Here is a 14,844-nt window from a genome sequence, read left to right on the forward strand (position 1 = left end):
GAGGACATTTGTGTTTAGACTGCTATCTTTCTGTGTAGGCAAAATTGCTGGATTAATAGAACACATTTTTTTCCCCTAATGTAAAATGTCTTTGATTAAAAGAATAAGCAACTCAGATAATTGAATCTAGAACATATATTTAGAATGAGTGATAGAGTAGCTCAGACATCGTCCAGGCCAGTTATCATTGTACAAGCACTTCCTGAAAAAATGAACTGATGAGAAGCAGAATTTTAGAGACAGGGATGCTATGCGCCCTCTCCCAGGAAGGGTGTGGGGCCATTCCAGCTGGGCCTGGTCAGCCCCGCAGTGTCAGGCTAGGAGTGTGTGAGCCACCAGACAGGCGCCTGAATTATGGGTCAGGGCTGTTCCAGGGGCTTGGCACACAGCATCTCTGATGCTCCTGGACCCTTGCAGGGAGGTGATTAGAAGCATCCTGAGATGAGGAAGCCTGGCCTTGGAAAGCTGGGGCTCCTTGTTTAAGGGGACACACCTGACAAGTGGCCTCAGTGGGATTTGAGCCTAAGCGCCCACCATTCTACAATAGCCACACTCCCTGCTTCTCTCTGGGTTAATGTACAGGTCTCAGGTCAAGTCTTTCCTCCCAGAAAGACTGTGTGATTCAGCTGCTGCAACAGGCAACAGCCTCTCTTTTGAAAATGGTACTCATAAATGTGTTTACTAGTATTTAAAAATAGGCTGATAAACTTCAGAATCTTTTTTTTTTTAACTGAGGGAAAATTGCTTTTCCCCCAATTAAAAACACAACAATGTTGTGTTCCTTTCTGCCCTACAACACTGTGAATCAGTCATAATCAGGCATATCCCCACCCCCGTGGGCCTCCCCGCCCCATCCCTTCCCACCCCTCTAGGTCATCACGGAGCACTGAGCTGAGTGCCCTGTGCTGTCTGCAGCTCCCCACTGGCTGTCTGTATACACCATGGTGTATATATTTCAATGCTACCCTCTCAGTCCATCCCACCCTTGCCTTCCCCCAGCGTGTCCACAAGTACATTCTGTACATCTGTGTCTCCATTCCTTCACTGCAAATAGATTCATCAGTACATACCATTTCGTTGAAAGCTTGTTACCTACTTTGACAAGAGTTGTCCTAACAGATGTCGTATTTCCTAGGGCTATGATGACAAAGTTCTACAAACAGGGTAGCTTGAACATCAGGAATTTATCTCATTGTTCTGAAGGCTACAGTTGTAGATCAAGATGTGGGTTGGTTCCTTGCCCATTTGCATTAGAGCTCAGTTTTGTGTAATATACAAGGCCCCTTCTCATAGAGAGCATTTGGGACTTCACCTGAGATATTGAAATTCTTAACACAATGAGCAGTTATAAAATTAATATATTTTGAGAGCTTGTCATTAATAATCAGTTTCCACAGAAGACCTACTTATTGTTATTACCAGTAAAGATGCTTTGTAAACTGTATTAATTGTGTGAAGTAAAACACTGATTATATTTCCCACTAATTACTTTGCTTTCAATTCCGTATCACTAAGGTGTATTATTTATTATTTCTAGTCTTGCAAGTAAAGTCCTCTTGGGGCTGATTCAAATTGCAACCTTGGGATAAATGCACTGTGTTGGCTGGTTTTTGTTGTTGTTGTTGTTGTTGTTGTTCCAGTGGTTGGATGGTAAAGAAATTGAGCGGTCAGAAAGGATTCAGGCATTACAGAACCTCCCAGTAGTTGAACAACGAATCAGAGAGCAGGAGAAAGCTTACTGTCTTAAGCGAGCCAAGGACAAGGAAGAGGCTCAGAGGAAACTGAAGGAGGAGGAAAACAAAGGCGAGATGGGCAGAAGTCACACAGGCTCTGGCGGACACTGGCACGCGGACCTCAGTGCTACCCTGTGGGTAAATGGAGTGTACCTTCTGGTTAACTCACGTTAAAAGCAAAACTTAGGTTAAAAAGTTCTCTTCTCAAGGTGTTTACAGTACCACTTAGAGTCCAGTGATTGATTTGAAGAATAAATTATGATGTGAATTCTGGGGAAGACCATGTATGATCATCTTATTGATTATGACCATTCGGTGAGGTTTTCTTCCCTTGAGGCGGGGTGGAGGGGGAGCCTTTATAAACTAGCAGCTTTAATTCTCATCTAAAATTATCCTCAGACAAATCTCTCTGAAAGATGCACAGGAAAGCTGAATTAGCAGGTGTACTTTGATTTATAAAGTAGGAATATTTTAGAAAAGTTAAATGCAAATCATGTTATTATAAATTGAGCAATTTTGATCGCAAAAGATGTTCTGTTTTGTGAATTATATAATGAATGCATTTTTAATGTGATTAATATGCCCCTAATTGGTCGTTTTTACAAACATTAATTTTTCATGCTTGCTTATTTTAAGGGAATTGCAACTGTACTCAGTTGATTTGATTCCATACAATGAAATCTTTCAATATTTTGATAACAGAACCTCTTAAACTTGGGAAAATAATAATTATAATGTATTTCAGATATACATAAACGTTAAACAGATAAACAGGCAGCTACAGCTATTGTGTGCACCACATCCACACTTATTAAATGTTAATAGTTGGCATGTTTGCCTTTTTTTTTTTTAATAAATAGAATATCAATAGAGAAGCTCCTTCAGTGTTTCTCCCCCATCCCTCTCCTCCTTTCATCCTGTGGCGTCCACCATTCTAAAGTCAGTACTTTAGTAGTGTTTGGTATAATGTCAATCCCACTGTATTGTCATATATTTACCCACATAATTATGTAGAACTTAATACTGCTTAACCAGGAGTAGTTTTATGTTTTGTTTTGTTTTTTTTTTTAGCATGAATGATATCTTTCTACAGCTTTGCTTTTCATTCAGTATTATGTTTTTGCTCTTTACACATATGAAGACACATAAGACATTCATTCTAGCTGTGGAATAAAATTCCATCGACTGAATAAATCACAGTTTATCCCAGAGCGGGCATTCAAAATATTTGACAGTGAATAATTCTTTGGCCCTGACAGATCAGAATAAGCACCAGCTCCAGCAATCTGTGTGGCCCTAGTTTGAGAACATGGGAAGGAAGGAGGAAGAGAAGGAGGAAGGGAGTGAGGCAGGAGGAGGGTCAGCTGAAGATCAGCCCTGATGCAGCCATTCCTCCTTGGGTGGCTGTGTAAGTGGTTTTCCATTTCTCATTTTTTTCACACAATGGTGCACACGTCTCCTTGTGCAAGTACGGAAGTTTCTGTAGTGTATATTCAGCAGTGACATCGCTGCATATTAATTGTAAACATCTTTTCAGCTTTATCGGAGAAGGCAATGGCACCCCACTCCAGTACTCTTGCCTGGAAAATCCCATGGATGGAGGAGCCTGATGGGCTGCAGTCCATGGGGTTGCTAAGAGTTGGACACAACTGAGCGACTTCACTTTCACTTTTCACTTTCATGCATTGGAGAAGGAAATGGCAACCTGCTCCAGTGTTCTTGCCTGGAGAATCCCAGGGATGGCAGAGCCTGGTGGGCTGCTGTCTATGGGGTCGCACAGAGTTGGACACGACTGAAGCGACTTAGCAGCAGCAGCAGTTTCAACTTTATATGCATTGCCCAATTGTTTTTTAAAGTGTACTAATTTAAACTCATATATCAGCAGTATTGGAGAGTTCCTAATCTTTTGTCAATAGTAGATAATGTCATTTTTAAAACATTGGCCAATCACATTGGTTGTTAAATAGCATCTCATATTTTAATTTGCATTTCTAGAAGTAAGAGTGAGTTTCAGTATCTTAAATGTCTTCTTATATGGTTATTAGCTATTTAGATTTCTTCTGTTCAGGACTCTCACCTATCTTAAATAAGTTGTAAGGTTTTTTCTTACTAATTTATAGCTCTTTTATATTCTAGATGCAAATTCTTTAGTGGTTATGAGGTTTGCAAATACCTTCTTGCAATCTGTCTGTGACTTGTCTTTAATTTTGATAAGTGCTTTTGTTTTCTAGAATTTAGACATATTAATGTAGCTAAACCTATTTTATACATTTTGATCTTATTTATGAAATTTTTCAATACCCCAATGTCATATCTATCTATCCGGGGTTAACTTTTGACAACAGTGTGGGGTAGGGTGCTAGTCATTTCCCGCACAGGATTGTCATGGGCATAGAATTCAGCCCATGTATTGCAGTGCCATTCTTTTCCTGGATTATATTCCCTGCTCTTATGAGTTATGGGCCAATTTCTGGACTCTCTAGATTCTTCCATGGGAGTACTCCCACATGGTTTTAATTTCTATAAATCTTGATTTTTGCTAGGAGATATTCTTCTGTTTCAAAATCATCTTGATACTTCCCATCTCTTTTTTACTCTTTTGTGAGAATTTTAGAGTCAGGCTTTCAAACTCCCCCAAATCCCTAGTGTAATTTTGATTGAAATTGCATTGAGTTGATACATTCATAAGCGGAAAGTTGACACCTTCAGGACATTGATTCTTTCCTTGCTGAACTTTGGGATAGCTCTGTTTATTTAGACCTTCGTAGTCCTTCAGTAAGTTTTTATAATTTTCTCTATAAAAACTTTACATTATTTCTTATTAGATTTATTTCTAAGTATCTTGTAGAGTGGGATTTTAAAGATTGATTTGTTATTGGGTCTGTCTGATGTGTATAGAGGCAAATAGCATCAAGAAATCTTGTTGGCGCTAGTGGTAAAGAATCTGCCTACCAATGCAGGAGGCTTAAGAGGGACAAGTTCGATCCCTGGGTCAGAGGATCCCCTGGAGAAGGGAACGGCTACCCACTCGAGTATTCCTGCCTGGAGAATCCCGTGGACAGAGGAGCCTGAGGGGCTACAGTCCTCAGGGTCGCACAGAGTTGGACACAACTGAAGCAACTTAGCACTCATGCAGTCTTGCTGAACTTTTTAAAAAGATGCAGTAGTTAGTCTGTAGATCATCCTGTATTTTCTATGTAGAAAAACACATTTTAAAAAAATAAATAGTAACTTGAAAAAATTTTCCAATCCTTCTACCTCTGCTTTTTATTTTTTTAATGCTAAGCCTCCAGTAATGGGTGGAATAGCAACAGTAAGAATGGGTATCTGTATCTTGTTCCCAGCTTTCAAAAGAATGTTCCCAATTCATCATCATTAAGTATAGAGATTCCTGGGAGGCTTTTGAAGAGTTGAGTTAGTTTCCTTTTATCCCAAGTTGATGAAAAGCTTTTATCATCATGGATACTAGGTTTTTGCTAAATGCTTTTTCTGTATCTGTTGAGATAAGCATATTTTTCTGTTGATGTGTTGAATTAACATTGATAGATTTTTCAAAATTAAACCGTCCTTGAAGTTCTAGAATAAACTCACCTTGTCCATATTTTATTTTCAGTTTGTTATTGAAATATAGCTGATTGACAGTGTTATGTAGTTTTAGGTATACAGCAGAGTGATTCAATAATATATGTGTGTGTGTGTGTGTGTATTCTTTTTCAGATTATTTTCCATTATAGGTTATTACAAGATATTGAATATAGTTCCCTATGCTACACAGTAGGTCCTTGTCTATCTATTTTATATATAATAGTATGCATCTGTTAATCATGAACTCCTAATTCATCCCCCACCCCACCTTTCCCCTCTGGTTACCATAAGTTTGTTTTCTGTGTCTGTGAGTCTGTTTGCCAAACAAAAATTTGTAATGAGAATGAAACTAGTGATTTCAGTGATGGTTATAAAATCTTGTAGAATATTATAGATTCCCTTTTTTTTTTCTCCCATACCATAAAGAACCATGGCTATATGACAAAGCACTTATTTTCAGTAATTTGCACAATTTTGTTTATTAAACTGTCTAGTTGCATTTTATAATACATAAGGTGTTTAAGCAGAATTTTACTGTATATTCTGTTTGTACTCTTTAAATTTCATATTTTGGTCTGTCCTTTTAAAAAGCATTTTATTTGAAGGTCAACTAAATGAGCATTTTGTGTTATTTCAGTAACAAGAATAATAACAAAATCTAACATTTAATGAGTCCTTACCATTTGCCGTCCTGGTACTAAAGGCTTCTTGTACTTGTTTTCATTTCATATCATTTTGTAACAGTGCAAATTCTAGGGAGAGGTGAGGGGGGAGAGCCTATACCTGTTGTGTACTGCTCGAATGATATCCTTTTCTCTCTGCTAGAACAGTCTTCTGTCTCTCTGGCGCCTGACACACAGAAAGACATTCAATAAATACTAGCTGAATCCTTGCTGAATAATGTTGACTGTCATGGAATAATTCTTTGATGCCCTATGGAGACATCGTTTACTTCTCTGACAGTCCACAAAACATGAATGGAAAAGAGCATTCCCATACCGTTGTTGTTTAGTCACTCAGTTGCATCTGACTCTATGCGACCCCATGGGCTGCAGCCCACCAGGCTCCTCTGTCCATGGGATTTCCCAGGCAAGAATCCTGGGGTGGGTTGCCATTTCTTTCTCCAGGGGGTCTTCCTGACCCAGGGATCAAACCTGTGTCTCCTGCATTAGAAGGCGGATTCTCTACCACTGAGACACCAAGGAAGCCCTTTACCGTATAAAGCTACAAAACCCAAAGTCATCCATGAAAAATGGGGTGGATAGAGGCCGTACCATGGGCAATGTCACATAGCCCACTGAAGAATTTTAGACATAGAGAATCATTAAAGAACCTGGAATGTGCTTAGTTGCTCAGTCGTGTCTGACTCTTTGAGCCAGGTTCCTCTGTCCATGGGATTCTCCAGGCAAGAATACTGGAGTGGGTTGCCGTGCCTTCCTTCAAGGGATCTTCCCAACCCAGGGACCCACACTGAAGGCAGATTCTTTACTGTCTGAGGCACCAGGGAAGCCCCTAAAGAACCTGGAAGACATGATCAAATTTTTTAGAAAGATTCCTCTGGGAGCAGTGTGAAGGATGAAATTGAAGGGTGCAAGACTGAAAGATTGATTACCAAGGCCCAGTGGTCCCTGAGTTTGTTTCATCATCAGAACCTCCCATGACATATTGTAAAGCAAGAGTCCTAGGCACCCCTCCAAACTCACTGGATAGACTCTGGTGGGAGCCTGGAGATCCATACTGTGTATGAAGCTCCCCAGATGACTCATATCAGCCCAGTCTATGAACCATTGAATCTGATTGCTGCAGCATTCCTGGTGGTGGGTAAGGTGGGCCTGTCCCAGTGCTGTGGCACTCATTTCTCCAACTTGGCTCAGATAGGCTTTCTTTCAGACACATTTTGTTATTCAAAGCTAAGAAGATAATGTATTAAAACAAACAAACAAACATATAAGGTGTTTCAGGGGCAGTGTTCAGGATGAAACTCAGGTATCCATTACTGGTCTTGATGGGTCCTGTGTTTGTCCCTAGCCCATCTTTTGAAGAGAGTAAAGACTACATCCAGGCACCAGAAATAGAAGAAGGGCAATGCAAGGGAAAGGAATTAGATGACAGAGAAGACGACCTGGAATTCTGGAATAAGCCCTCTTTGTACACTCCTGAATCTAGATTGGAAACTCTGAGACATATGGAAAAACAACGGAGAGACCAAGAAAGATTAAGGTATTCCATTTGTTCCTATCATCAAGAGTGATAGAATATATTTTCATGATTGCAATTGTTTTATCCATCATCTGTGTTAAATCTGTGCTAGCTATCACACACAGACTTTGCTTTTCCTAATTTTAGCTTTTTGTTGACATGTATCTACTAACATTTATTAATATCAGATTACCTTCTTTAGGTTGTTGTGAATAATGGCATTTTAGGTAGAGTTTTGTTTGTATGTCCCTAGCTTTTTAACAACTTTAAACGTGTCAAATATTATGGCCTGGTTTAGAGATACCAGTCCTCCAGGTCATTCTGTTCAGGTGCTGTGTCTACCCCATCTAATGAGTTTCTGAGATGTTTGCCCTTAATTGTCCGGGATCATGGAGAACAAGGGCTTCCCTGATAGCTCAGTTGGTAAAGAATCCGCCTGCAATGCAGGAGACCTGGGTTCGATCCCTGGGTTGGGAAGATCTCCTGGAGAAGGGAAAGGCTACCCACTCCAGTGTTCTGGCCTGGAGAATTCAATGACTGCATACAGTCCATGGGGTCACAAGGAGTCAGACATGACTGAGCGACTTTCGCTTCACTGTGGAGAACAATGTAGCTCATGGAAACATGAACTTAATTGGACCTGGCAACCCAGTTACAATGCAGAAAGATGTGAATAAATGTCTATTACAACATAAAGTTAACTGACACAAAATCTCTATTAAAAGAACAATAGAAGTCTAAGGCAAAGAATCGCCTGTAGTTCTGTCATTTTAACACATCTGTCCATCTGATCTAAAACTTGTCCGTATATGCCTTTTTAAAGTTTTTATGTATTTTTAGCAAGTGTTTTAAATAAATATAATTTGCATCCTACATTTTCTTTCATGTTATTCCATGAATTTTTCCTCTTTACTCCATTCACCTCCCTCCTGTCTCTACCCTTCATGGTAATGAGAATTAGTTAGCAGGCTTGGGTCCAGCCCACCTCTACAATCATATGAATGATTTCTGCAAATGTGGGATTGGGGATCTTTTTTAAGAATAAAAATGGACTTATATTTTATATGTTTGTTCTCACTAAATCGTCATCAACAGTTTTCTACAACTTTTTAGATGACACTTTAGTAAAGAGTGAACACGTTTTTTAATAGATGCACAATATCTCATAGTGTGAACGTACCACAGTCAGTCTAATTATTCCTCCATTGACGGACATTCACAATGGTTCCAGCGTCTTGCCTTTGCAGATGATGCTGTGATAGGCATCCTTTCACATAGATCCTTATGTACTGGTATTTTTATTTCTATAAAATAGGCTCTGTTTGGCATTTTAAAAACTATAATTTTAGCTAAAGTAGAAGCTGTATACACAAATGGAAAATTGACAGTTAGCTGAGTAAATCATGCATAAAATAGACTCATTTAAACATTCATGGCTATTTCATAAAAAGGAGTTTTCTCCCGCATTCAAATGATCTGGCAAATTGTCTTGGTCACATTTTTGCTTTACAGATATGGGTATAATCACACAGAAATCTGGCTCGATTGTCAGCTCCCAGCCATGGACCTCATCACAGTGAATTGATGTATTCACAAATACGCCATTAATTTTTCTGAAACTGTCTCACACATTAATTGCTTTTATATTATCTTTGTGTATTTTTTTTCTCTCCCCTGCCCCTTGTTCCCACCACCCCCAATACTAAGTGAAAAGAAGAAGAAAGTGAAGCCACCTCGGATGTTGGTCACCGAGGACGGGAGAGCCCTGAACGTGAATGAACCCAAGTAAGTGGGATTAAGTGGAGACTTGAAGATGCAAAACATGTGGTATTGGTCATACCATGGCTTCGTGGACATGTTTGCTCAGATATCTGACCACTCTTAATAAACCAGAAGAGCCTAATGAGAATGTCATTTTGTACATATTTAAAAACAGAGTGTCATTATGTTTTCAAGTACATAATACTACGTTTCATTCTCTCAGCATACAAAAAGTGATCTAGACAGAAGGAAATCTTAGTTATTTCTGTATCCCCTGAAACTTTGGACCGTGTACAACTTTTTCCCCAAAATTTCAAGTGTCCCATTGTTGTGTTTTTTAATTTTTAAAACTCCGCCATGAACAAGCTAGCTGAGAATCCTGATCACCTGTACACCTACTTTATACTCTGGAACTCATCTGCAGAACTTTCGAGAGCGAAGACAAGAAATTGATAAAAATTCCTCAATGGAGTTGATGAGAGGGAAAAATATTCCAACTAGAAATCCTCGTGTATAATAGTATCTTTTGTTGTTCAGTCGCTAAGTCATGTCCAATTCTTTGTGACCCTGTAGGCTGTAGCCTGCCAGGCTCCTCTGTCCTCCACTGTCTCCCAGAGTTTGCTGAAATTCATGTCCATTGAATTGGTGATGCTGTCTAACCATCTCATCCTCTGCCGCCCCCTTCAATTTTGCCTTCAATCTTTCTCAGCATTAGGGTCTTTCCTAATGAGTGGGCTCTTCACGTCAGGTGGCCAAAACATTGGAGAAGCCCGTAGTAGTATCTAGCTATTTAAAAATTAAAACTAGAAAGCAGGCAGAGAAGGTCTTTTGTAGTCAAAATGCAGGTCAACAAGCCTGTGAACTCAATCTTGTTGGCTTCATTTCATTACTCAAAATGTCTGTTTGACCATTTCAAATGGAACCATTTGTTGTGCCATTACCATGATAGAGGTGGTACAGTCCTGATCACTCTTGGGTGTCGTTAACTCATCTTCACAGCAGTTATATGTGATAGGCGATATTTCTTCTTCACAGGTCCAAAACCTGAACTGAGAGGTGAATGACTCACACAAGGTCACATAGCCAATTGGTGGTGTGTCTGACTTGCCTGTGCTTGCCTAATTCTAGTGGTGTCCATGATCAAGTTTGTAATCTCACCCCAACCCCACCACACACACACACACACACACACACACACACACACACACACACACACACTTCTTTATATAGCAGGCATGAATACATGATGTTAAGCCCTGGGGATGCAGAAGTGAATATGACAGATTTCTGCCTTCAAGGAACTTAAAAATCTAGTGGGGAAACAGTCCCTCTTCAACCTACAGCAGGGCTTGAAGGAAACCCTCTGGACTCTGTATGCTCCTAGTAAGACCCCAGAAGCTTCTTCGGTCCCATCATTTTTATATTCTGCATTCACGACATTTCTATATTCGGTCACATCTTTTCAAGTCTCAGCCATGTGCTCGATGTAACACATTTGACCAAACTGATCATTCCTTTCCTTCTCGAAGCACTGTCTTCCCCTTGCTCCCGATTCTTTGACCCTCTGACCTTCTCATCATCCTCTGCTTTGCTGGCCTCTGTCTGTCTCGTCTCCTAAACGCTCTGGGGCCAGCTCCTCAGCTGTCTTCTCTTTCCTTATCCGCTCTCTTAAGATCTCACCAAATCCCATGGCTTGAAAGACGTTTTCATTCCTCACAAGCAGACCTGATCTCTTCCCTGAGCTCGGGACTTGTGTATTCAGTTAGCTGTTTGAGATCCTGTGTGGACATAAGTGAGGTGTGGTAGGCTCATCCTGACTAAAGCAGACGTCCTCACTTCCACGCCCACGACCACTTCCCATCAGAGCCTGCGTGCCCGTCGGTGTCCTCTGGCTTGGGAGTGAGCATCCACTGGGTGTCAAGAGCAATACCTCAGATTCATCCTCCATCCTTCTCTCCCTCATGTTATCAGTGAGCCCACGAGCTCTTCCTCCAGAATTACCAGAATCCCACCCCTTCTCATTCACCCCCTTACCACCTGCATAGAGGACATCAGCCTCCTCTTCCTGGACAGTTGCAGTAGGTCATTGAGTGCTCTCCATGGTCATTTCTAGGCCACCTACCACCTTTTCTACTCAGCGGAAGAGAGAGGGGGAAAAGAGGGATAGGGCACTCAGTCCCCCTCTTAAGGAAAGCTCCTAGAAAGATGAACATTTTCCTTCAGAACTGAAGCATATGATCTCATTCAGCAGCCAGGAAAGCTGGCAAACGTAGTCTTCACCCTGCAGAGCCGTATTTATCACTCAAATCAGGGGTCCTGTTGCCATGGGTAAAGCAGGAGCAGACAGTGGGGAGTGAGTATCAGTGTCTGCTGCAGAAAAAGTGAAAGTCACTCAGTCGTGTCCTACTCTTTGCGACCCCATGGGCTACACAGAAAACCTCTCTGAAATTACTTTCCAAGAGATACGTGAAGGGAGAGTTTAAGTTGGTGGCTGGAAAATGGGGCAATAAGCAATCAAGGCAGATGGGAAAACACCTATAATAAAAGTCCCAGAGATGAGATCAAAAACACATGGGTGATCTGTGCACCCGAAGGAGTACCCCCCATCAGGGCTGCTGGAAGTAGTGAGAGTGAGCAGACCCCTGCTGGCAGCAAATCTAGGGCTAGTGGTACATCTTCCCAAACAATTTAGCCTGCATTCTTTAACATCGTTGGGTTATGTACTTTACAGAATACGGCGATAACTGAAATACTTAGAATGAAATTGACCAGGTAATTCTGAACAGTGCATCAGCAGTATGGAAGTTACACCTAGGACTCAACCTCACGGTCCAGCTAAAAGACTTGGGGCTTTGAGATCCTGCCTCCCAGATTCATGTGACCTCTTTCCCGGCTATGTCAGCCCTCTTTGAGCCTCTGTTTCTTCTTCTATGAAATGGAGGTGATGGGTCACAGGCAGCATTTCTGGGGAAGTGGAAAGGTCACCGATGAAAGAAGAAAAAAGAAGACAAGACTTTAAAAAAAGGAATCGTGTGCTGGATAATGGCAAGCAAATGCAACATGTGGTCCTCAGGCAATAATTCCGCGTTTCAGTTTGCTTCTAGCGAACACGAATGAAGAGGGGAAAAGAAAACTTTAACCACCAGATGTCTCTGTCTCTGCACCGATGCTGATTTTTTTGTATCTAGTTTAAGATTCTCATATGGAAACCATGTAAACAGAAATACTTTATAAATATGTTGTAGGCTTCTGTTGAAATTGTTAAACTCTCAGACATTTTATTGACCAGCCACAAAAATAAGTGTGCTGTTGAAGATGAGGATATAGTTCCTAATAAATTTCCTTTTAATATTGGGATGGGGTTATCTATCGAGTATTGCTAAAGACATCCTTTTTTTTCCCCCCTAAATGGATTGTTCCTTAGACTTGACTTCACTTTGAAAGATGATGAAAAGCGTAACCAGATTGTCTTGGACTTGGCCGTGTATAGGTAAAAACATTTTATCATGTGTTTAAAGGGTGGCATTTCTTTCTGTTTTCCTTCTCAGTCACAGTCTCTTGAGTTCTGAAATGCGAACACCAGCCTCTTTTTCGCATCCTGAGTCCTGGCTGGTTTCACCCACCACACTCCCTTCCTGCCCCTTGTCCCTGCATCCTGACTGCTGCTCTCCCCACCCCAACCCCACCACAGCTGTCCTTGGCTGTGACACTCGCTCCACCAGCCCGTGTCACCTTCCACCCTTCCTTGCTAAAGTCACTTAAAGACACTCAGCCATCTGCCTCAATCCTCGAAGATGCCAGGTTCTGCCTCACTCCCTCTATCCAACTGCTTAATTCGGGATCCACATACATGGTGTTTCTGCTTCTCTAGCCCTTTCAGACCCATTGATACCCCAGGGCCGCCGTCCAGGCGCCTCCCTCTGCCTGTGTTGCTCTCACCCCAGGTCTGATGCCCCAGGGCCTCTGTGCAGGCGCCTCTCTCCCACTGCTTGTGTCCCTGTCACCTTAGGTGTCCTCATGACCTTCTGGCCTCCATTCAGATGTCACTTTATCAAAGAGGCCTCTCTGCGCACCCCGACCATCCAGTCTAGACCAGTACCTGCCTGCTCCAGCACTTCATTCCACCTCGCCCTGCTTCTTGATTTCCACCTGACGAACTCTAAATTTCCTTGTAGTTTGAAAACTGTGACGTTGAGGCAGAAGCCTGTGTGTGTTCCTCCCTGTTCATATCTCCAGCACCTAAAGGAGCGCCTGACACCTGTCAGGAGCTCAATAACAGGACTGAATGAATGAATGATTACTGATGATGCAGCTGGTGGATGTTTACACTGTAATAAAGGCATTTCTCTTTTTGAGCGATTTTGCTACATGCTCTGTCTTATTTAACCTCTCAGTAATCCAGTGACCTGGGAGGGATTGTTATCCTGGAATTACCCAAGGTGGGTTGGGGAGTGAGTCTTGTCAAAGTAGACACAGTAATTGCAGAAGTCAGAATGTGACCCCTTAGGCCCAGGCCCAACACTGTGTTTTTAACTGTGGTAAAATACACGTAGCAATCTTAGGAAACAGGTGCTATCTGTATCCTCATTTTACAAGTGAGACTACAGAGGCTTAGAAAGGTTAAGGCGTGTGCTCCAAGATAATGGAGCGGGAGGGAAGGGGAGTCAGTCCTCCCGAGTCTGCGTGGTCAGTCTGCGCCCATCACCCTGTATTTGTCCTTCCTGCCTCACTGAATGTTTGTGAGTGTTGAGTCATTGCCATGTTTTCACACATTCACAATCAGTATTTTGACATGTATAAAAATAATCATTTGGCCAAACTTCTCATTTGAATGAGCAGTGTGGAATCTAAACCTTTCCCCTCTTGTGGAGTTGAAAACGATGGCCCCTCGATCCTGGGGTCACCGTCACGGTTGGGGGGGAGGTGGGGTGCTGGGCTTTCTGGGCAGGACACACCTAGTGGGGAGAAGCTGAACCAGCCTTCCAGGATGGTCGTGTAAGGACAGCTGCACAACTGGTGTGGAAATAGAACAGAACTCAGCCCCAAGGAAGCAGGAGCTTAGTGGATTCAGCATCCCTGGCTATTCACATCGGTCTTAGGGGCTTAAAATAAAATATTCATGAAAGAGCATGGCAAGCCATTTTCTGTGAACCTCTGGTATTTCAGGCTGCAGATATTTTGGGGCGAGGGGCAATCAATGCCAAGTGTACTTGTGGGTCTAAAAATGAAATTGCTGATATGTTGGATTTCCTGCGAGATCTGGGGATTAATTTAAGATGGATATTCTAAGACCTGTGTATCATGGAAACTGTGAACTTTCTTCAGTTAAAATGGCCCCATAAGTGCAACTTCGTATTTGCTCTTCTTTAAACTTAATGTCTTTGAAAAATTACAAGACTTGATTGTTGAATTTTGAAGGTATATGGACACCTCTTTAATCGATGTTGATGTACAGCCAACTTACGTGCGAGTGATGGTCAAGGGAAAGGTAAGTGTGACCCTGTAGGCTGTTACTACTGCAGAACTCAGCCTAAAACCAAACTAACTTGCCTCAAAAAAAATTTTA

General features: G+C 41.6%; 1 protein-coding gene across 4 annotated transcripts in view; it reads left to right on the plus strand.

Moving 5' to 3' along the window:
* DNAAF11 (dynein axonemal assembly factor 11) overlaps nucleotides 1–14,844 on the plus strand; it is a 70,938-nt gene that overhangs the window by 30,090 nt on the left and 26,004 nt on the right. For all 4 annotated transcript variants that reach the window (XM_005900735.2, XM_070382769.1, XM_070382772.1 and 1 more), the window contains 5 exons: nucleotides 1,641–1,867; nucleotides 7,347–7,538; nucleotides 9,225–9,302; nucleotides 12,703–12,768; nucleotides 14,697–14,766. In XM_005900735.2, coding sequence (XP_005900797.2) covers nucleotides 1,641–1,867; nucleotides 7,347–7,538; nucleotides 9,225–9,302; nucleotides 12,703–12,768; nucleotides 14,697–14,766 — 633 coding nt within the window. The remainder of the gene's footprint in view (nucleotides 1–1,640; nucleotides 1,868–7,346; nucleotides 7,539–9,224; nucleotides 9,303–12,702; nucleotides 12,769–14,696; nucleotides 14,767–14,844) is intronic.

Source organism: Bos mutus, chromosome 14 (genome assembly GCF_027580195.1).
Source record: "Bos mutus isolate GX-2022 chromosome 14, NWIPB_WYAK_1.1, whole genome shotgun sequence".
NCBI classification, from domain to species: domain Eukaryota; kingdom Metazoa; phylum Chordata; class Mammalia; order Artiodactyla; family Bovidae; genus Bos; species Bos mutus.